General features: G+C 36.3%; 1 protein-coding gene across 3 annotated transcripts; it reads left to right on the top strand.

The window, feature by feature from the left end:
* The first annotated feature begins 1,258 nt into the window (after positions 1-1,258).
* On the top strand, positions 1,259-20,765 carry LOC113671774 (electroneutral sodium bicarbonate exchanger 1). 3 transcript variants are annotated; one of them, XM_027188027.2, is made up of 17 exons: positions 1,259-1,785; positions 2,088-2,160; positions 4,315-4,443; positions 7,621-7,929; positions 8,190-8,569; positions 9,473-9,718; positions 10,475-10,549; positions 11,187-11,356; positions 11,626-11,800; positions 12,241-12,849; positions 13,596-13,874; positions 14,575-14,753; positions 15,122-15,194; positions 15,597-15,665; positions 16,366-16,539; positions 17,041-17,247; positions 17,973-20,765. In XM_027188027.2, the coding sequence occupies exons 1-17, from the start codon at positions 1,756-1,758 to the stop codon at positions 18,423-18,425; spliced, it is 3,630 nt and encodes a 1,209-aa protein (XP_027043828.2). In that variant the 5' UTR covers positions 1,259-1,755; the 3' UTR covers positions 18,426-20,765. The 3 variants fall into 3 exon arrangements, with proteins under 3 accessions (XP_027043828.2, XP_089040436.1, XP_089040437.1); XM_089184310.1 differs by lacking the exons at positions 1,259-1,785; positions 2,088-2,160 and adding exons at positions 3,963-4,027; positions 4,100-4,178; XM_089184311.1 differs by lacking the exons at positions 1,259-1,785; positions 2,088-2,160 and adding an exon at positions 3,975-4,027.
* Positions 20,766-21,398: the final 633 nt, after the last annotated feature.

Genomic DNA, 21,398 nt, shown 5'->3' with positions numbered 1-21,398 from the left:
TTTATGAACTCTGTCTTCTTATTTAGACCTTTTGGTTTGTCAACTTTGAAATTCCGCGTCAACCTGGACATGGTAATGAAAAGAGAGCTTAGAAGAACAATGATTTCCCATCTCTCTTTGCTTGCTAGGCTCAACTTACTAATCCTGCTTTTCAAACTGAGAGAATTAGAACTGCGTGAAATCCCTCATTGATTTACGTCATTCGGTATTAGACCCAAATGCTTTTCTTGAGACCTCCTGTTGTAGGAAACGCGTCAGAGAGAGATCAGTGCAGTAACTTGCTTTTTCCTTGCCGTCTCAAACTAGGTTCTTTGCGGCAGGACTTGTCGGATTTCTGTCTGTGATATAATTCAAGGTGTATGAGAAAGGTATCATCAAATCAACTGGGAGGTGGTTGTTTTTGTTTTTAAGTTACATAAGAGGTTACGCCTTGATGAGCTTCGAGTGGTTGCTCTTATTGATATATTGTGCAGTCACGCGATGATCTCAACCTTGAACCCATTTCACGTCACAAAGTTTAGGTGGATACGCTTATCTCATCGCACACATCAAGAGGAAAATAGGATGGTCACGGAATGACTCAGCGACGCAAGCTGTGCGTGTCACAAAAGCTTGCGTGACACAGTGTACATTTGTGCTACATTACTAGTTTTTTTTCGGTTAAGAAAGAGGTTGTCATCATTTCAAAACCGACTTAAGAAGTTGAAATCTTTCAGTGAAGCTAAAAAAAAGTCCACAAAATGTACGCTTTACTTTACGATCAATTCCCCTTTTGGGGCACGGATATTTCTCGACGTAATTTTTCTTAGGCCGGTAGGCAGCGTTTATATCTGGGAAAGGGTAATGGAAAATTCATGCGATAAAATGAGAAATACCATAATTAATAATCCATTTCGGATAAAGTAGATATCAACACATATTCGTTTTTTTTTTTTACGCTAATTTTCACAGACAAAAAGCTCGGTACAAACAAAAGGGCATATATAATGAGATTCTTGTCATGATGTATTTGCGACGAATATATACTATCACTGTCTGGAAAAAAAACTGAATTGACAAGATCTTTAACTAATACTCTCTTGTTAGGCTCGATGCATATCATTTAAACTTCAACTTATTATCAGTTGAACTCGAGCGTACATAGCCTATGCGAGACCTCGGGTTTTTTTTACCATTACTGATATTTATTTATATCTGTACACACACTTTATTCAATAGGTCCTCCCATAACGTTGAAAATAAGAATCATAAAATTTTTAGGTAATCTTTCAGCGGTTTTGGTGTCAATACAGCGTTGGTTAAAATTCGCAATTTCACAGATCCAGAAATGGTGAAATCAAGTGAACGCTCATTTTGGGAACAAGTAACTTTTGAACATTTGCCAGGAACCGATCATTAATCTTATGCCACTGATGCCTTGCACGATCAAATCGAAGTGAGCTGACCAGAAAAATGAATATTTAATATGTTTTTACCTGTCTGTTGTGCACGCAGTGAGCGCTCATCTTTGTTATGCAAAAAGCTGTTCTTCGTGTAGGTAAATTAGCAAAATGAATTGTTAGCGTGACGCTTAATTTTGATTGGGCTATTCTCGTGAATGACATCTCCGACTACCGTAAAAGATTGCACATAGCCCTAAAGAATCATTTCCAATGGCGGATTTTGAAAATCGAAGTTACCGCTTGCTTGGAAGGTTCATAGTTTCTTGACTTAAATGAACTAAAGAGTGTTTTGAGAGGTCAGTTATAGCGCAATATGACGTCGAAGGAATATCCGCCGAGAGTGGTAAGTTGAAGTTGTTTATAATTTCCAACTGGGAAGCGGCCAGAACTTTGAAGTCATTCTTCGGTTCGTACGCCGGGAATTAGAGATAGGGATTTGACTTGCTCTGAAAGAGACCTAACTACTGTTTTAAGTGTCTCTGATCTTCTATTTCTTTATTAAATTCGAAGGACATTACCATAAAGATCCGATAAAATCTCCCGAACCAGTGATATTGTTGAACCGTACTCTTAGTATTTCTGTATGTTCCGTGATAGTGTGCTCTTTTGAAACCGACAGATGTTCATTTCATTTCTTAATTTCAGGCCTCTGAAGTTGCCGTAGATCCTCATGCACTGGACGTTTTTCATGCGCAGATTGAAGATGTTGAAATTCAAGGTAATATTCTCTTGGCAGCACCGAGATGGGTCAATTTGGATTTATGATAATCATCGCGAAGACATAATTTCGCCGTCGAAAAATATTGATCAGATTGCCAGTACAGAACGCTTCCAAGTTATTAAGTGCTCAAGATTGTTTTAGAAGCCTTTCTTTCTATAAAAATCTCATTAAAATTGTGGCAGATATGAGCTTAGGGGATTATTTTTGTCTTGCAGAATGCGAATTTTTAAAGCTAATACAGTAGCAACAGGACGAAGAAAGAAATGTTCGATATTGGCTTCTTGAGAACTACGCAAACAATTACAAATGACGCGGTTATGTTTAGTATTGTTTCGTATATTACAGAATATTTCAAATCATAGGAAATCGCGATTCATTTCACAACATCACTCCATGGAGACATTTATTTCGTCGCGTCTTGACAACTACGAGACTAGCGATATTGAAAGCGACTGCCTGTTCCTTAATTGATCGAAGACACGATTTTTATCCTCTGCATCATTGTATAAATTATATTTTGATCTAACGTTGCGAAGGCAAGTCTCGGACAATTGCGGTATTTTCTGCTTAAGCATTGACTTACTCCCGGCTCTATGAGTATCGCGAGACTCCACCAGGTGGCTGGCTCAATATCGATTACCTCCGGGAAACAAAACTTTCGTAGATTTGTGACGTCAGTGTCTTACCGAATCCGGCAGAAGTTTATCAAATTAGGAGATATGCTATATCAGAATGCGTCTTTGTTCTGTTTGTAAAAATGTACCGCAATGCTCATTCTATTTAATTAGTGTCGTTTTGAACGTTTATTTATCCTGTGGTTGCTCTATGATTGCTCTCCAATATTTCATATTGACACTTTGGTTGGAGTACTTCTTCAGTTTATGGTTCTTTTTGCAAATTGAGGGATATAGCGCTTAGATAAATCGGAGTAAGTCTTTCGTATATCACTCTTACGGCTTTACAAATCTTACTTCGTTCTACCCTTGGAATTTTTTTTTTCAAAAGCAACCAAAACCCGATCAAGTAAAAAATATAATGATAAATTATAAAGAAATGGATTTCATTAAAGCAAAGACATTTCAAAATCCCAAAGTTGACCAGTGAAGGAGCCTTTACTGCCTCCCATGGGAAGGAAAATTATTTGAGCTCGCGCCCATTTTAATGAATCTACAACATTTATCGTCATGTAAATGACACTTGGAAAATGGGAAAAAAAAATTATCTTCTGTGCTCATAAACATGTTTGTATGATATAATTGTATAGGTGGACATATCTGGATGAGTTTCAAAGAGATAATTGACAGTCTGAGAAAACTCTTTCAGTCTTTAATCTGGTGATCGACAATTTGTTCCCTTCCTTACGCGTGACATTATTGAAGGCCTTTAGGGTTATTTCACCTGTTTTCCTTTTCTTCCATAAAATGATAGAAAGTTTACTTCTTAAACTAAAAATTCCTTCTTTCTCCAAACTTCTGAAATTGATGGGGTCGAAGGTAAATGCTTTCGTCCCATGCCACCTGCGCAAGGAACGCGAATATACAATCGCCATTTGATGTTCACGTGCAAGAGCTTTGACAATGGTACGGTTTCGCTTGAATACTCACTCAGTGAAAACAATAAAACTTTTCAATCTTCTTTATTTAATTTTTGGCCGCATCAGTAACTTTCGCAACAAATTTTCCGTTTAAAACTTTGCAAAATTTATAATTATTTGCAAGTGCAAATAAGATATAAACACTTGACGCAAATATCACACGACTAGCCCCAGTCTTCCTGAGCTCTGGATAAAAACGCGACGCGCACGTAATCGAGGTCCAAACAGAAAAAGTGTGAGGGCCGTCGAATCATGGAGATCCGGCAACCGGTGAATAGCCAAGAACTTTTTTTGTGATCACCCATTTTGGGTAGAAATTATAACTTTCGTTCTTTCTCCTAGAGCTACGATAGTATTCCCGGACCCGTTGACGCTGGGGTATCCAGCAGGAATGGCTACTTTGGAGAGCTCGACTATCAAAGTACGCGCGGATAATCGAATTTTTTGCCGGAAACGCTCACGCTAGCCGCGTACAGAAATTTTTTACAATTTTTACCGTGAAGAGTACTATTTTTACTTTTTGATCGTACATCTCAATATGGTGATTTTTGTTACAGATCATCGTCAGGTCTATGTTGGAGTTCATATTCCTCTACGACAAAGGAAACATCACCACCATCAGCGGCATCATCACCACCGTCGCAGGCACAGGTCCCTACTGGAATCCAAAGATGAACTCTCATCAGGTTAGAATTTGTTTTTGTTTTAAGCTGCTTGTACTATATTACGTATTGTAACATTTGCCCGAATTTTTTTTTATTTGTCGAAGGATCGCTCACTCTTTTGTGTTTGAACGAGGGTAGGAAAGAAAAGCGAAAACCTTTATAACGAGTAGTGTTTATATCATATAAGCGCGTGAATGCATATTTTCCTTTGAAGGTGCGAATAAAATATTATTCAGAGAAATTTGTAGTAGCATTACAAAAAGCTTTGCTTGTTTTCTATAGAAAAGTTTTATTATCATCCTCGTGTCACGAGCTTTAGGGCTGTTGTTATTTTTACTTTGGCAACTTGTAGTAATCAATCGAAAATTACGCAACGATCGATAAGCCAAAGAATTACTAAGGTTTCATATTTCGTGAGAGCTGGTAATGATTGTCAGTCCAAAATTGCACGAATTCGTGCCGTGAACCCAGCGTGCAAACTCATATTGTAATTTTTCTCTAGCTTATAATATCGATCTTTTTTTTGCGACGATTTTGCTATCAACTCAAGTTCCATTAAGTGAGGCATGCGTTTCAATATATGTACCAGTTTATATACGATTCACTCTGGTCAAGTAGTGGTCCCATTTCGTAGTATTTTAAAGAGCAGTTAAAAACCAAATACTGATGATTAATGTTGTCTGTATTGAAGTCTCTATTCACTAATATCACTGCATCGAAAGCTAGAGAATTGTGCATGTGTATTTTTGAAACCCAGGGGAACAAATTTATTCCTTCAGTTCAATGTTGTTACAGTATGTGTGTTCAAATTTGATATTCAGAAATCCTTTATTTCTCAGCGAATTTCGAAAAAAATTTCCATATGGTTACTTATTGAGGAAGTCTCTAGACTGATAAGTTTTCAAGAAATATGTCAGAACCTAAAATTATTTCGTGAACGTTACAGCACAATTTTTGCGCGTTGTTCGACTCACAAAGCTTCTTGCTAACATCAACTCTGTTTACATCCTCATTACCTAATGCCAGGTTATTTGTACAATCCGTCTTTGTTAAATATTACTTGACCTTCAAATTGTGAACTTCCATTCACAGTAACAACTGTGCAGTGTAATTTTAAAATACTATTTATGCCCAAGCTGTGCATTTACAGTGGTGTTTTTAATAGTAGGAAGATTTTGGTCATAGGTTAATTGACTGGAATAAATTAACACATTGTTCTCTGTTGACAATTAACCACATCTCAAAGACTCACAATTACTCCTGTGTTAATTAAACATTCGGTCCCTGTAGTTCTATTTCTGACTGTTCATTCTAAGTCTCATCCTGTCAGCAATATTTAGCTTGAATTTGTTCAAACACACTTTCCACACACTTGTGTTTTGTTATGTTGTTTCAAAACCTCCACATGGGGTTAAATGATGATTTAGATGAAGTGCTTACTTCAGTTGACAAAAACAAAGATTTTGTTTAACCTATGATAAAGATCAGCCATTCTTAAACAGAAATTTATTTCAATGAATTTCCATTCTCATTGAACTGCTGCTCTAAACAGGTTCTCTACAATGCTTAATGTGTTATTCTTTCTAATGGAACAATCTTGTGATATAAGCTTGTAGCAAATTTGAATTCTTGATCTTAGTCTAAGTCATTGATATTCAGAGAAAAAGGGCACAATTGATGTTTTGCACACACAGCTGTTATTCCTAAGATAAGAACCTGATCTCACTCTCCACATCCAGGGTCCCCCTTTTCAGGCAGTAATGAGTAAAATGTTTATCACATCTACATGTAGTACCTCTTATCACAGCTTAATACAAAATCGCTAGGAATTCTTGAAAATTTAACAGGTAAATGGATAACTCTACTGGTTTGAAAATTTATTTTACCAGCTGTGTTCAAAATAAGGGATAACACTGTACAAAGGACATACAAAAAGCATACCAAGCTGAAATAAATGCTTTCAGACAGGTATAACAGCCGTAAACAAACATTAACATTATCGTGACATTATTGTCTCATTAGCCAGACCTATTTTTCCCTCGCCAAACAGAGTATTGTTATGGATGTGAGCAATGGTATAATGCTTTATTATGTGCCCATTGTGACTTGCTGGTCAAAGAGAGTTAATCGCGTAAGTGCACTGATTTAAAAACTTTTGTCTGGAACTGAGCAAAGAATTCAACAGGTATTCAAGATCAGACAATTGTTTGGCTACTATGCAGATTTCTCAAGGGAAATAGCTCTTAAGGGTTTGAGCTATTTTTCCTTCAGAGGCAGAGAATGTTTTTCTGGTACTTCACACTACTCTCTTTTCACAACTTTTCCTAATGAAAACCCCAAAAGCTCCCAAGAGAAATTGGTGTTAAAATGTTGCTTGTCTGAAGTATTGATGAAGTAAAAGCAGGAAAATCTATAATTATTTGCAACAGCTGACTGGACAGGGTTTGATAGTTTCACATTGAAGGTACTTCAACTTAATTCCACAGGTCATGGATTTATTAGCTATTGTTGTAAGTGAAAATCACACATGGCACAGAATATTGGCATGATATTTGGCCTGACAAGTATTAAAAAATGGAAAACAGCATGTTGTTATGCATTTAATTTACCAAACCTCAATTCACTGATATTCTGAAAGAACCAGTTTCAATTTGCTGACACCAAAGCTTAGTAAAGGGGTGTTGTTTTGAGCAACATCCAGCATTGATTTCTAAACATCTAGAGTGGACAAGAACATTGGTCATAGATACACACACACACACGGCCCCATTATGTTAACTTTTTCATTCCCAAGATCTCACGAGTAATTCTATTTACTTTCTGCCATACGATTCTTATGATGTTAGTTTGGAGAACTTGGTGTTGGATCAGCCAATAGTCTGCTAATTGCTATTTTTCCTTATTCTCATGCTTGATATTGTATTGATATTGTATGGAGAAATTCTGTTATAGTCACTCACCACAGTTAAAGGGTCAAGTTACCCTAGTGATCCTACAGGGTCACCCAAAATGATTGGGAGTAATAATTTATTATTTTAGCCTCTGAAAAGGTGGAATAAGCTTTGCAGTATCCAGTTGTGAATTCTCCCCCAACCAAGCTTTTTGTAATTTAGAAAACTAGACAGTAGCTGAAATATTTCATTCATCAATCCTCTTCTCCTATACAATTCAGCATGAACAAATTCTGCTTTTTTTTAGATGCAGGGACACCATCATTGCCAACAGACAAAGTGCGCTTCATTCTTGGTGGAGAAGAAGCTGACCAAGAGCAACACAAAATGTTCACAGAATTGCTGGAATACCAGGGTGATAAAGAGGGGAATGAGGAGTGGAGGGAAATGGCTCGGTGGTTGAAATTTGAGGAGGATGTGGAAGAAGGAGGAAATCGTTGGAGTAAGCCGCATGTCGGCACTCTTTCACTGTACAGTCTGTTTGAGTTGAGAAGTGCACTTTTGCGTGGAACAGTACTTTTGGACATGAATGCAAATAATTTATCTCAAATTGCTGGTAAGTGTCTCCTCAGAGCTTTTAAACAACTAAAACACGTACTCTAGTTAATTGTAAAGAATGTGTTTCTTTCATGTCAAGCCATTCCAAATAAGGACAGAGAAAATCATCAGGTTAACATTCACCATGATTCACCAGGAGTTTGGTTCAGCTATTTAACAAGGATGTGTAGTCGTTAAGTGTTTACTGTACTTCATTAAATCATTTTTATTAAGTACTGTAAACACTTTTGTGAAATTAAACAATCTTTTTCTTTTCAGATCTTGTCCTTGATGATCTGGTGAATAAAAATCAATTGGATCAGGACAACAGGCAGCAAGTACGTGATGCAATCTTAAAGAAGAAGCGTCATCAGGGAAACAAAACAACAAAGAAGAAGAACTCCAACCCAATCAGTAGCTTTGGATCATTTGCAAAGAAAGGCTCATCTGCAGGCTTTGGTGACATGTTCAAAAGATCTGATTCATCCCATAAGACAACTGCTCCAAAGAATTTAGAGGTGGTGAACGAGGAAGACAGATATGATGGAGAGTTCCCACATTTGCCATCAGCTGCAGACTTGGTGGGAAAAGGGAAAGAGAGTGGTGTTAATGGTGATGCAGGTCTTAACAAGACAGACTCCGAGACTTGCTTAGAAGCGGTTGGTTTACCCTTTTTTCTTAGCTGTTACACTCAAAAACCATGAAAAGCCATATTTTTTATTCTGATGGCAAGTCTGCCCAATATTGTATTTTTTTTACCTGAAAGATTCCTTCCTTGCTCAGAAGTGGTTTAGTTTAACTTTTTTCTTACCTGTTCCAGATATTTGAAATTCTAATAAGCTACATTTATTGAAAAATGTAAATGAAAAATGAAAAAAAAGCTTTTTATTAGTTCTTTTATTAACTCATATCTTACTTTTATTGTTTTCCGAAAATTGTAAATTATTATTATTATTATCATTATCTGGACTAGCCATTTATTACTTTAAGATTTTAGGGTTGTAATGCGCACTCGATCATATCTTTATCACATGCTAGACTGCGCAATATAAGAAATAAACATTATTATTATTATTATTAATGTGATGTCAAGTCTGTAAAAGGTCAAGGGTCAACCACCACACTGTCCATGTGGACTGTTTAGCTTCATGTACCTATAAAAATAATTATAAAGAAAACTTTTCTAGGTGAAGTAACTAAGGTCATCATGCTATGATCCTTCAATGCTTTGTTGTTTTGAAACCAAAAAGAGTTGAAACACTAAGCCCTTTACTCCCAAGATTTCATTTGTAATTCTCCAAACCATTTGCATACCATTCTTATGATGTTAGTGGGGAGAAATTGGTATCGGATCAATTAATAATCCCCTAATTGCTATTTTTCTTCATTCTTATCAATTTTCTGCTTGATTTTGTATTGATATTGTAAGGAGAAATTTTGTCTTGGTCACTTATGGTGGTAAAAGGGAATTAAGCAACACTCTGGTTGTGTTGATCCACATGCGCTCACCTATTAAGTGTTGAGTTTCTATCATCAAGATAATCAGAAAATTTCCCTTCCAGTTTGATGCCAACTTTATGAAGAAGATTCCCCAGGGTGCTGAGGCTTCCAATGTCTTAGTTGGTGAGATGGATGTCATAAAGAAGCCAGTGACAGCATTTGTACGTCTGGAGAATGCATCACTTTTAGGTGACCTCACTGAAGTTCCAGTGGCATCAAGGTTTATATTTCTCATGTTAGGACCACCTGGTACACCAGGAAGGTACATGGAAGTTGGACGTGCTATTGGGACATTGATGTCAGATGAGGTAATGTTGTCCATATTGTGCTCTAAAGCTGGACTAACTAATTAACCCTTTACACCCTGACATCAGCATGTATATTCTCCATGCTGTTCTTTATACATTTCCTATGGCAACGACAAGGAGAATTTATATGAATGAAAGTGATCCTCGCAGTAATGTGCACTACTTGGGCAGTAGTGAAAACCGTTGAAGGAGAATTTAGTGAAAAATCAAAAGCTTTTTAAGTTTATGATCATTTCCTCATTTCTCAAGAGTCTAAGGTTTGATTCAGAAGTGAAACCTTAATGAGAAATTACATACTAATCACCCCAAAAGATTAAAGGGTTTAAAAAATGCCAAACTTGGTTTAAAGTCCTGTTGTGAGTGTTTCTAACTTGAGATACCTTGCTTTCTCAGCCCTGTAATAGTGCAAAATGTGTATCCATACATTATTGCCTGTGATACTAAATCCAACCTGAAACTACACATTTTTAAGACATTGGTTAATTAAATGAGGAAAAACATGGCTTTGTATTTTATCTGATGGAATTCAAATTTGGGTAATTTGATATGAGTGCACAGACATGTTATAGCTCAAAATGAATCCAGGTGCGAGCGGATTATATTTAGTTTGATTCAAATTTTTATTTTTTCTAGATACATAACCATAGTTCTTAAATAAGGAAAAGTGAAATTGAATCAATTTTGAAATAATTTTAACCTGATTAATTGAAATAAGCATTTTTTATTTCAATTTTAACCTCTTTGTTTATTTTGTAGATTTTCCACGAAGTAGCCTACAAAGCACATTGCCGCGAGGATTTGTTGGCTGGAATTGATGAGTTTTTAATGCAGGTAATTTAACAACAATATCTTCATCATCCAATTGCTGTTAGTAGTTAGTCATGAGTTTTTCCCAATCCTCCCTGTCTTGTAGTGCTCTTTTACCTTGACACCTCCTCTGGCATTTGGTTGGTATTCCTCTCTGATTAGACCAGCCATATACTGATGGAATATTATTAGCTTTGGATTAACAGTCTTGTCGTTGTTGGGGGTATGGTGGAAAAGGTAGCTTATTGAACAATTTGATCCCTAATTTCTTAAAAAATGCTTAAGGAGGAATGGATATGAATTGATATTTAAATCTGGTGATCTTATCTTATTTCATTCTGACTGTGTGGATAAAATGGAGCAAACAACATAGTTGTTATATCTTTAATTCCTTGCACAGTCTAACATCACTTGTCTCAATAGCAAACATCTTGATTTGAAAAATTTTAGTGTGTCTGTATGTGTTAATATAGGCATTGTCACAATTGATGCCCATAAATATAAATTAACGCCATTTGCCATGCTTCTCTTGGTTATAGTCTTGTTCACTTTGTCAATAATTTATGTCACCTTACATTTGACCCAACCATCACAACTCTAAGGAAACTCTTATCCTTCCATTTCATATCTTAGAGAATACTTTTTTATTTTGTGATTTCAGGTTACAGTGTTGCCACCTGGTGAATGGGATCCATCCATCCGCATTGAGCCCCCAGATGCTGTTCCATGCCAGGGAAACCGTCTTGAGACTGTGAAGTCTGGAGGTGGTGGAGAAGTGGAAGAACATGATCCTGCAGGAGACAGAGAGGAACAACTTCAGAAAACAGGAAGGTAGGGAGATAATGACTGGTACAAAAAACAATGTAGAGAATTTGATGCATCATGTTTTGCCTGACAGTTGGGTGATTAGACTGTAAAAAAAGGATCTAAAACCCAATTGAAGGTTAAACCACTTAATCCCAAGATTGAAATATCAGCTAAAAGAATTAAGCCTCAAATGAACCAAAATTTCCAATCAGATCTGATTGGGTAGTTTCTTAGAGTGTTTTCCTAGTCTTTTTTTTGCAATAACTGGGAGTCATTCTTTATTTCTCTGACAGGTTATGTGGTGGTCTTATAGCTGACATTAGACGTCGTGCTCCTTGGTACTGGAGTGATTTTAAAGATGCCCTCAACCCTCAATGCATCGCATCAATCATCTTTATTTACTTTGCTTGTCTCACACCAATTATTACATTTGGGGGTTTGATGGGCACAAAGACAGGGAAGAACATGGTAAGATGTGACTGATAATGCAGCTGTCTAACTGCTATATGTTCCTTTTTGGTTGCTACTGCAAAGCATTTTGGTATGAAACATGGTCAATTTTGCTCATTTTCATCATTATTTGAAAAAATATAGTTGCTGATTGCTGTGGTTTAACAAAAATTAAATAAAATAAGCTTACTATTGCTATTGAATAAAAGTACTGTAGGTTACCTTTCTTTAAATGCTATATGTCTGGGAACAAACTAGTTTGCTTCAGTAGCTCAACGTTTTCTGTTTCAGTTGATTTTTCCTTCTGTTTTACACATTTTTTTCCTCATAGCTACATGTATATATTTTTTCTCTCCAAAGCTCTAAATAGGCATGTTTCCAATTTCTTGCTTTCAGGAATTGTCCAGGTAACCTATCCTAAATTCTCTCTCCTCTTACTACCTCTCCTAAATTTTTAGGCTGCCATGGAGCAAATTCTTGCTGGTGGAATTGGTGGAGTCCTCTTCTCCGTATTTGGTGGTCAACCACTTATTATTCTGGGTGCCACTGGGCCTATGTTAGTGTTCGAAGAAATTCTTTATACATTCTGTGATAAATTTGGCCTCGACTACATGCCGTTCCGTTTATGGATTGGCATATGGACGATGTTGTACTGCTTTATCCTCGTGGTAACAGATGCTAGTGCACTTGTGCGATACTTCACCCGTTTCACAGAAGAGTCATTTGCCACTTTAATTGCGTTGATCTTCATTGTTGAGGGCTTCAAGAAGTTGTTCCATGTATTGCATGATAGCCCAGTGACTAAAGGTTACATAACTAGTCATAGCTGTTTATGTTATCCGGGAGAGGAAGATTCATCAGATCATCACATGACAGACAGCTCGTCTTTCTACAACATAACACCCCTGGACTATCCTATAGGAGACTGTGCAAGGTATGGTGGTCAGCTTGTGGGTGCGGCATGCAATAATAATGTGTTTTTCCTGTCTGTCATCCTTTCTCTCGGAACCTTCTTCCTGGCAGTCTCACTGAAGGAATTCCGTAGCAGCAGTTATTTCCCAACAAAGGTGAGTTTCATTTCATTTTATGCTCCAGACTGTCCTACAGGTACATGAGCATCAACTCCTTATAGGAAGACAAAGGCAAAACATACACATGTTTTGGCTGAATCAGTCACTGCATCATAAGTGATAAGAATGCCCAATATCTTGTTCTTTTTGGTCTTCTCTCAAACTGTGGCAAAATCTTGTCGTGGTAAAGATGATGTTAGATATTTGCTTCAAAATATCAGGATTTCAAAAAAGCTGGTGACAGCTGGAGTTCTGCAGGCTTCTTGATAACATGTCAGCAGTTAATCTGCTCAAAATAATTACCTTTTGGCTCTTAATGAACTTTTCACAGTCCATCACTTTTACTCAGTCTGATGCTTAAGCAATTCAATTAGATTAGTGGTCCCAACCAAAAACAGCACTTTCCAAGATAACGCATCAAAGCTATTGAACAATTTACCAGAATCTATGAGAAACTGGAAAGATTACAGATTGAACCTTTTTAAGACTTTCAAGGAATTTTTTTATGTAATAGAGCACAGAGTGATTAGTTGGTTTTACTCTAATTTCTTTTCTGTTAATCCTACTTCTACCTGATGGATCTGTTGATAAACCATTATTATCATATTATTATTATTATTATTATTATTATTACATCAGAACATTTTTAAACTCCTTGGAAAATAGTTTATCCTATGCTTCCTGAGCAAGGATGTGATGTCTAATTTTAATAACCTAAATTTTTAGTGTCTTTCCCACAACAGGTCCGCTCAGTAATCTCTGACTTTGCCATCTTGATCAGTATCATGGTTATGGTTGGTGTGGACTTGGCATTTGGTGTCAACACTCCTAAGCTTGACATCCCATTGAAATTTGAGCCAACAAACAGTAAAGCCAGAGGATGGATAATCCCACCTTTGGGTAAGAACCCTGTGTGGACCATCCCTGCCGCAGCAATCCCAGCCTTACTAGCCACTATCTTAGTTTTCATGGATCAGCAAATTACAGCACTGATTGTAAACAGACGAGAACACAAACTCAAGGTATGAAGATCTGTTTTCTGTGTAAGGCATAACGTACAGATATCTTTTTTAGTGCCTGCTTGAAAAACAATACTCAATAACTTAAAAGTGTCTGGTAAAATTTTAATGACACAGATCAATATGAAGCTTCAACATTTGCCCCCACAAAGCTGGATTCAGTGATCAATTTTTTATATAAAAGACAAAATCGGCAACTGTGACTTTCTACATATTGACCAACCTTTAATAACTAGACCTTGAAGACCTTTACTTTTGAGCCACTCCCTCACAAAAATTAACTCTTTACCTATGGATACCTTCATGTTTAAGGTAAAACACTTGTATTCTGCTGGAAAGATTTGACACTTCTGGTTCAATTTCCCCACTCCAGCTGGGCAAGGTTCAAATACCCATCCCCTGTGTTTTAGTCTAAGACCAATGCTACCTTATAGGAATCCTGGCCCAAGGCCAAAATAAGTCACAAAAACCTTGAATTAGATCTCAAGCTCTATGGGTTTTTTAATTGCAATCTAAGCCTGAACACTTAAAAGCCTTAGGCAAAACAGATCAACTTTTACCTAGCATTTCACTGATCTGAAATTACTTAGTACCAAGGTTATGTTGCCAACAATGGGTTAACATTTTGGACCAAATCAGCAATAAGTATGTGCTTTCAATTAGACTGGTAATTAAACTCTCATTATGTTATTTCTCTTTACAGAAAGGAGCAGGTTATCATCTTGATCTTCTACTTGTGGCTATTATCATTGGTATATGTTCATTGCTGGGTTTGCCCTGGGTAGTAGCAGCCACTGTTCTGTCAGTCGGTCATGTGCAGAGTTTGTTTGTAGAATCTCAGTGCACAGCTCCTGGAGAGAAAGCACAATTTCTTGGTGTGAGGTATGTTGGCTTGTCATTATGCAAATACATTACGCTCTTGAACATACCTCAGAGCAAATGAAGTTACTTGAAAGGGGTGCATTCATTTGCAAGGTGCCTGAAAGGTGTTGCGGTGAATGACGGAAAGTAGATCCACTATGTTGCAAGAAATTTTTGTAGAGGTTTTAGTTTGCAGCTTTGCAGCTTACACATACATTGGATATACATTTAGTGCTAAATTTTCCAATATTTAAACAGCGTTTGCTACATGTTGCATTGATCTAGATACATCAAACCCATCAAAGAATAGTAGTAATAGATAACAACATGTAACACTCTATGAATAGATTCTAGTAACTCCAGCTGTACATTTGTTATGTACCTAACAGGGAGCAACGTATCACTGGCACATTCATTTTCATCTTGATTGGCCTGACTGTGTTTATTGCTCCTATACTTAAGGTTTGTGTTTCTTTGTAACTTCCCCTTAAATTTATGTTTAACCTGTTTTTTTGCATGCAATTTAAAGAAAATTTTGTTTTATTTGGCTTTTGTAATACTAACAGCAGGTTTCAAGAAGTGTTGAAATTGATCAAAACTAAACTCATTATGACATGGTCACTCCTGTTTTCCCTCAAAATAAGCAGTTGGCGTGTGTGTGTGTGTATGGGGGAGGGGGGTATTTTCTTTACTTTGAACTTTCATTGGTTCATTGTGATAATTTCACTTACTCTGATTGGCATTTATGGTTACTTCTGTGTTGGTCACATGACACTCAATCATAATGTGCTCTAATCTTTTCCATGTGTTAAGTTATACTGGATTTGATTGCTTCATTTTTAATTTGCCACCTTTTTTCTATAGTTTGTTCCAATGCCTGTTCTTTTTGGTCTCTTCTTCTACATGGGATTCTCAGCCCTTAGGGGACTGCAGGTTAGTACCAACCTGTGCCTATTGATTAAATGTACTGGGAGATGCATGAAGCAGTGGCTGTTTATTGTTAAGAGAACCTGAAGACATGGACGATTCAGGGATACTCATGAATTGTTGGGAAAATGTAAATAGTGCTGTAATTTAAGGACTAGTTACAGCTTGCTGAGGACAAAACTGAAAGGAATCTATGGTGGCACCCCTAAATACTCAAGGAGAAATTCAGGGTTTGGTTCTTGATGATGGACCAACAAAAATACTGGGAGGATTCATGTAGTAGAATGCCGACCTTGTTAAAAATGCTTAAGGGAGTGTGAGACTCCATAATTGGAGGGCTCAGAGCAAGAACGATCCCTTGATTTTTCGGCCATTTTTGAAAGTGTTCAGAAGTAGTTGACAACTACTTCTGAACACTTTCAAAAATGGCCGAAAAATCAAGGGATTGTTCTTGCTCTGAGCCTTTCAATTGATTCCCACACTCATAAAAATGCAGAGTCTACAGGGTGTCTTCTAGTGGACCAAAAACCTCATTAAAATGCCGAGGGGGAGATGTTGTTTACCAAACAAATTTTGAAAAAGATGTGCATAGCTTAAAGGTATAAACTAAAATACCACTTATAAGAGGTCATAGTCATATTCTTGAGATATTTGGTCACCAAATCATCTGATTATTTACTGATGCGATTCTTCTTTTGGCCAACAGTTCTTTGATAGGTTAAAGATCATGTTTATGCCTGTGAAGCATCAACCTGATCTGATGTTCCTGCGACAAATTCCTCTCAAGAGAATCCATATCTTTACACTGATTCAGCTATTCTGTTTGGCTGTACTGTGGATCATCAAATCCACTGATGCTGCCTTGATCTTCCCTGTTATGGTTTGTACTTGCTTTATGCATATAAAATGAAAAACTTTTATCAGTCAATGAAAGAGTATGTACCGCCAATTTATAATTTTCTTACTATTTTAGTATATTGATGTGCTCTGTCCAAGGGGTTAGGATTGTGAATGAGGCGATACGATATTTAACAAATATTGTAAACCTAGTTATTTGTGATGTAAATTACCTTTCTCTTTTTGCATGGTGATTAAAATTTGCATTGCATTGTCAGTGTTGTAATGTTGTCATACCTCTGTTAATTAGTAGGTCACAGATAGGTTGATAGGTTAAAGTCGTCAAAATGTGGTAACCTTAAAAAAAGTGGCACACAAGGGGCAGCCAAGTTTGTCTCTGATGTTCTTACCACATTTTGATGTCTTCTATTACTTAAGAGACCCACTGCAACATGGTCAAGCGCTTCTTTTTTTAGGAACCATTTTTTCACATGTTTTGGCTGCTATAAAAGACTCTCTGAAAACCTTTCCATTTGGTTAACAGGTATTGATGTTGGTTGCTGTACGTAAAGTCATGGAGAAGATTTTCAACCTCCATGAACTTGAAGTGTTGGATGACTTGATGCCAGAGAGCATAAAAAAGAAGCAAGCTGATGAGGCAGCAAAAAAGAAGGATGATGACTATGATTCTGATGAGGATGAATATGATGAGGACGGTTTTAATCATTGTGATGAAACTGATGGCAAAAAGGTGAATATAAGCTAATCTTTACATAGTGGTGTATATGGTGTAAGTTTTGCATGATATTATCTTTTCCATGTAAGTCACCCTTGGTAAGTATTGATTAGTCTCGGTGGAGCCAGTAAAAGCCAAGCCTACTTTTTGCATGGGTTCATGATGTACCTGTTTTATGAATTTGATATTAAACTCCTCCCTATCCTTGTAAGGTAGACAGCTGTGCTGCTGGTAAGGGTGCTGTGTATTAGTGCTGTGTTTCTGCTCTTGCAAATTTCTCTCAGTAAAGCAGATAGTGTTTACTGTGTAGATTGAGAGTCTCAAATTCCTTTATATGCTAATCCTGTTGAAAAAACTACCACACTTTAGTGATGGTGATTGGTGCTTTTGGTAGTTATCGAAGACCATCTTGACCTGATTTGTTTACCTGTAGACATGCAAAGAGTCTGTGTGTGTGACAGTTGATTTCCATTTTGACTTATTTTCTCTGAATACAAGGCAAAGCAACAATTGGTTTCATGCTTAAGTAAGCAATGGGAAAAAAGAGAACCTTTCATTTTGAATATTTACAGATGTAAAATTACTTGTTCTCCATGATTAAAACTCAAAGATAAAAAATCAAAAATGAACTAAGACCTGCAACATTTCCTTCTGTTGGACATTGGGACTGAAGGATTTAAAAGTTTGTTTGTGATGTGTTTCCCTGTTCAGTAAATTCTACATTTTAAACCTTTTTTCAGGCCCTCAGTGATGGAAAGGAGTTAAATGGCACTGCAAATGTTGTAGCACCAATGAATATCTCAGAGGAGATGTGCAGGAGCTCACTGTGGAAACAGTTTGTCAAGGATGGAACAACAGCAAAAAGCAGAAAAGGCAAACCTGGTGACAAATCCAAGCATAAACACAAACACCATCACAAAAATAGGCACCATCGTCATAAGAGAGATCGTGAAGGATCAGCTGACGAAGAGGGACTGTGGATGCTTGAAAAGAAGAAGGAAAATGGTGAAGATGCAGGAAGTGATGTTGAAATGGGAAGAAAGCTTTCTACAATAAATGAGGACAAGCAAGATATTGTTATTGACATGGAGGAGATACAGAAATCATTACTTGAGTTGAATGAAATTGGCAGCACTGTAGCTGGTGAAGGAGATGACAAGCAAACTCCTGGTGATGCGGAAAATCCTGTTTAGATTGTTTCTTGCATGAATTCTGGCATTCATTTAATGCCAGTATTGTTGGTCACATGACAACATGTTAGTACGCATACATGATTAAAAGGCAGGTTCAATTGCATAAAATGGCACACTTTGAGGTTGAAATAGACAGCAGCAACCCAATGTATTTAATTAGTATCTCCAGTAACAGACATAAGTTGAAGTGCATGCATGTTTACATGGCAACGGTGAATTTTCAATTTTATAAAATTTTAAAACTCCAGATTTCTCTTTGGACGTGGCAATGTTTATTGACTGGATTAATTGATGAAAAAAATTCTGATTTTTAATTGAAGGCTGTATTCAAACATAAAGGTGAAAAAGCTGTATAGGAAAGAGATCTTTTGATGTGACAAGTTATGTGTGGTTAAAAAAATCCATAAGATCTGTTCTAAGAGTTGGAATTGAATTAGAACTCCCTGGGAAATTTAATTATCTGTTGAAAAAGATTTTGACATTTGGCAATTTCTTCACATAATGATCTCTGAATAGAAACGTTTGTCTCAAAAATTCATCAGACTTTGTGTGTGGGCTGAAAGATGATATATAAATGTAGGTGGAAAACAGCATCAAGAATGCTATGTGATAAATCAAACTTTGTCTGTTAAGATTGCTTGAGAATTCACGTTCTTTAAAAAAACTATAATTAAGGTAGATATAGCAGTTAAGAAAAAGGCTTTATGTGGAGAATAACTTTAGTCGTTGATAAGAATTGTATTTGGCCGGCTTTTAAGCACAAATGGTGAGTACTTACATTGGGTTGTAAGTTATATTTAATAAATAAGCTGTCAAGGTGGTAAAAATAAAAAGATATCCATAAAACAAATAAACAAACAAACAAACAAACAAGCCTTTCCAGCAGAGACAACAAACAGTGTTGTGTAGCAGTTTTTGCTGTAACTAATAAATTTCAGTATTTTTGTATTTTTAGTAAATAAGGCATAGCAGAGGCGGGTCCTCTTAATAATTGTTTCTAGCTTTTGTTAGTTCAGCCTCTCAATCATGGTTTTCTTTCTCTCACAAGACGTCTGTGACAATGCAAACTCAGACCTCACCCTCAGGCTCAAGCCATATTTTTTCACTTTAAGTTTCCCTTCATTTTGAGATTTCTTTCAGTTACTCAGGATAAAATGACCAAAACTAATGGTTACTGATGGAATTTATTTTGAAACTTAAGTTAATGTGAATTAAATTTGTGACAATCTTGTACTTGTGACTTTCAATAGAAGGTATTTATTCCAGCTTAATGCTATAATTTAAGAGGAACCGTCCAATTTTGTAACTTTGTAGTAGAATTTTTTTCTGTGTTTGTGGGCGTATTTTCAATCTTTTGCATTTGATTTTCCAGTCATGGTGTACCACTTAAAGTATGAATCCTTTTTGACAGTAATTTACTCTTAATCAAATATTTGCTTTTGTAACTTAATGTACTGATTTTTATGGTTTTCAGTCAGTGATAACATCAATGAAATTGATCTTGCAATTATGTTCACCTTATATTTTAGTAATAGTACTAAGAGCACTGTAGGCTTAAGCCATAGATTTTTGATAAGTGACATTTGAGAATGTTTTATGCAAGTTGCTCATGCAGTAATTATCATCCTCTAGGTTATACCTGATGTTGTTGAACTTCTCTCTTGGTTCAAATTTTGTCATCATTTCTTGCTGCTTATAGTAATGAATGCAAATTCATTTGAACAAAATACACTTCATAAATAGGCTTTGAACCAAGAATAAAGTTTAACGATGATATACATTTCACTTCGTCATTTTGGTTTAAAATTGTCTTAATCAGTTGGAATAGTAAATGTATTTTTTTTATTTTTCTCAATTTCGGATGATCATAAAACCAATCTGATCACTAAAATTTTAAACCTCCATGAATTTTTAACTATACTATAGACAAGCTTTATTCACTACACATATTCCAAACTTTTAGAAATGTATGTAAAAAGTATTGTAATGTCAAAATATTTATTGTAAAAACACAGCAAGTTAAAATTAGTTTGTAATGAATGAGGTTACCTCAACAAAAATCTGTGTATTGTGTAATTCACAAGATTTAAGTATGTGATCATAATTGCGTACATTTGGGAACCAGTTCATTGTCTTTTGTTTTCCAGTTGTAAACAACTTAGAGAATAATTTTGTCAAGAAGCAACACGAGTTTGACAAATAATTTAAAGAAGGTACAAAATTGCCCGTAAGTGAACGTGATATGTCATTCAAAAGTTTTGTTCATAACTTATCTGCTAAACTATTTTCAATTTGTGTAAGTGTTTCTGGAAATCAAATAAAGTTCACACATTCACATGATAACCAGACTATTTTGAGACTAGATTATTCAATAACATATTTTGATAAGTGTTACATTTCCTCGAATAATTCGAACAATCACCCGAGCACTTAATGAAAATTTGGCGAAAAGGAGCAGGGGGGGCGGTGCTTATTAAATTAGCACAGCAATAGAACCAAAAAAAAGTCAAAAGAAAAGATAACGCATATAAAGAACTTTGCAAGCAGATAGAAATAACAGGAAGGGGAAAGAAAGTATTCTCCTGTACTAATTTCGCTGTAGTTGAAGCTTTTGAAAAACTTATAAATGAAGTGGCAAGAAGAACAGGTTTTCTTCGTATCCCTACTATTTAAGAGAGTGAGGGAGAAGGGGGGGGGCGCTTATTTGATACTATAGCCTAGGGGGTGGGCGCTTATTTGAGGAAATACGGTATTTTTACGTTTAATATCAGGTAGTGTCACAGATGGAGTTCAGTACCATGTCGGTACCAGAGATTCAACTGTAGAATCCTCTACCATTTACCTACAGCTTCTCGAATACGTAAACAATAACTACGTTTTGCTATAGACAGTGTAAAGAATTCAATATACTTTTGGCTATGGGACGTTTTCAATCACTTGCTTAGCAGCTATGTGACGGAATTGGAGCCAAAG

This window comes from Pocillopora damicornis, chromosome 10 (assembly GCF_964200805.1).
Source record: "Pocillopora damicornis chromosome 10, jaPocDami1.2, whole genome shotgun sequence".
Lineage (NCBI taxonomy): Eukaryota > Metazoa > Cnidaria > Anthozoa > Scleractinia > Pocilloporidae > Pocillopora > Pocillopora damicornis.
The sequence above is the reverse complement of the archived record's forward strand: the minus strand, read 5'-3'. Positions and strand labels throughout refer to the sequence as shown.

Coding starts and splice junctions, on each gene's coding strand:
- LOC113671774 (XM_027188027.2), top strand. CDS start 1,756: ATGACGTCGAAGGAATATCCGCCGAGAGTG. Junction 7,930..8,189: donor TAATTTATCTCAAATTGCTG/GTAAGTGTCTCC, acceptor TTTTCTTTTCAG/ATCTTGTCCTTGATGATCTG. Junction 11,801..12,240: donor CAAAGACAGGGAAGAACATG/GTAAGATGTGAC, acceptor CTAAATTTTTAG/GCTGCCATGGAGCAAATTCT.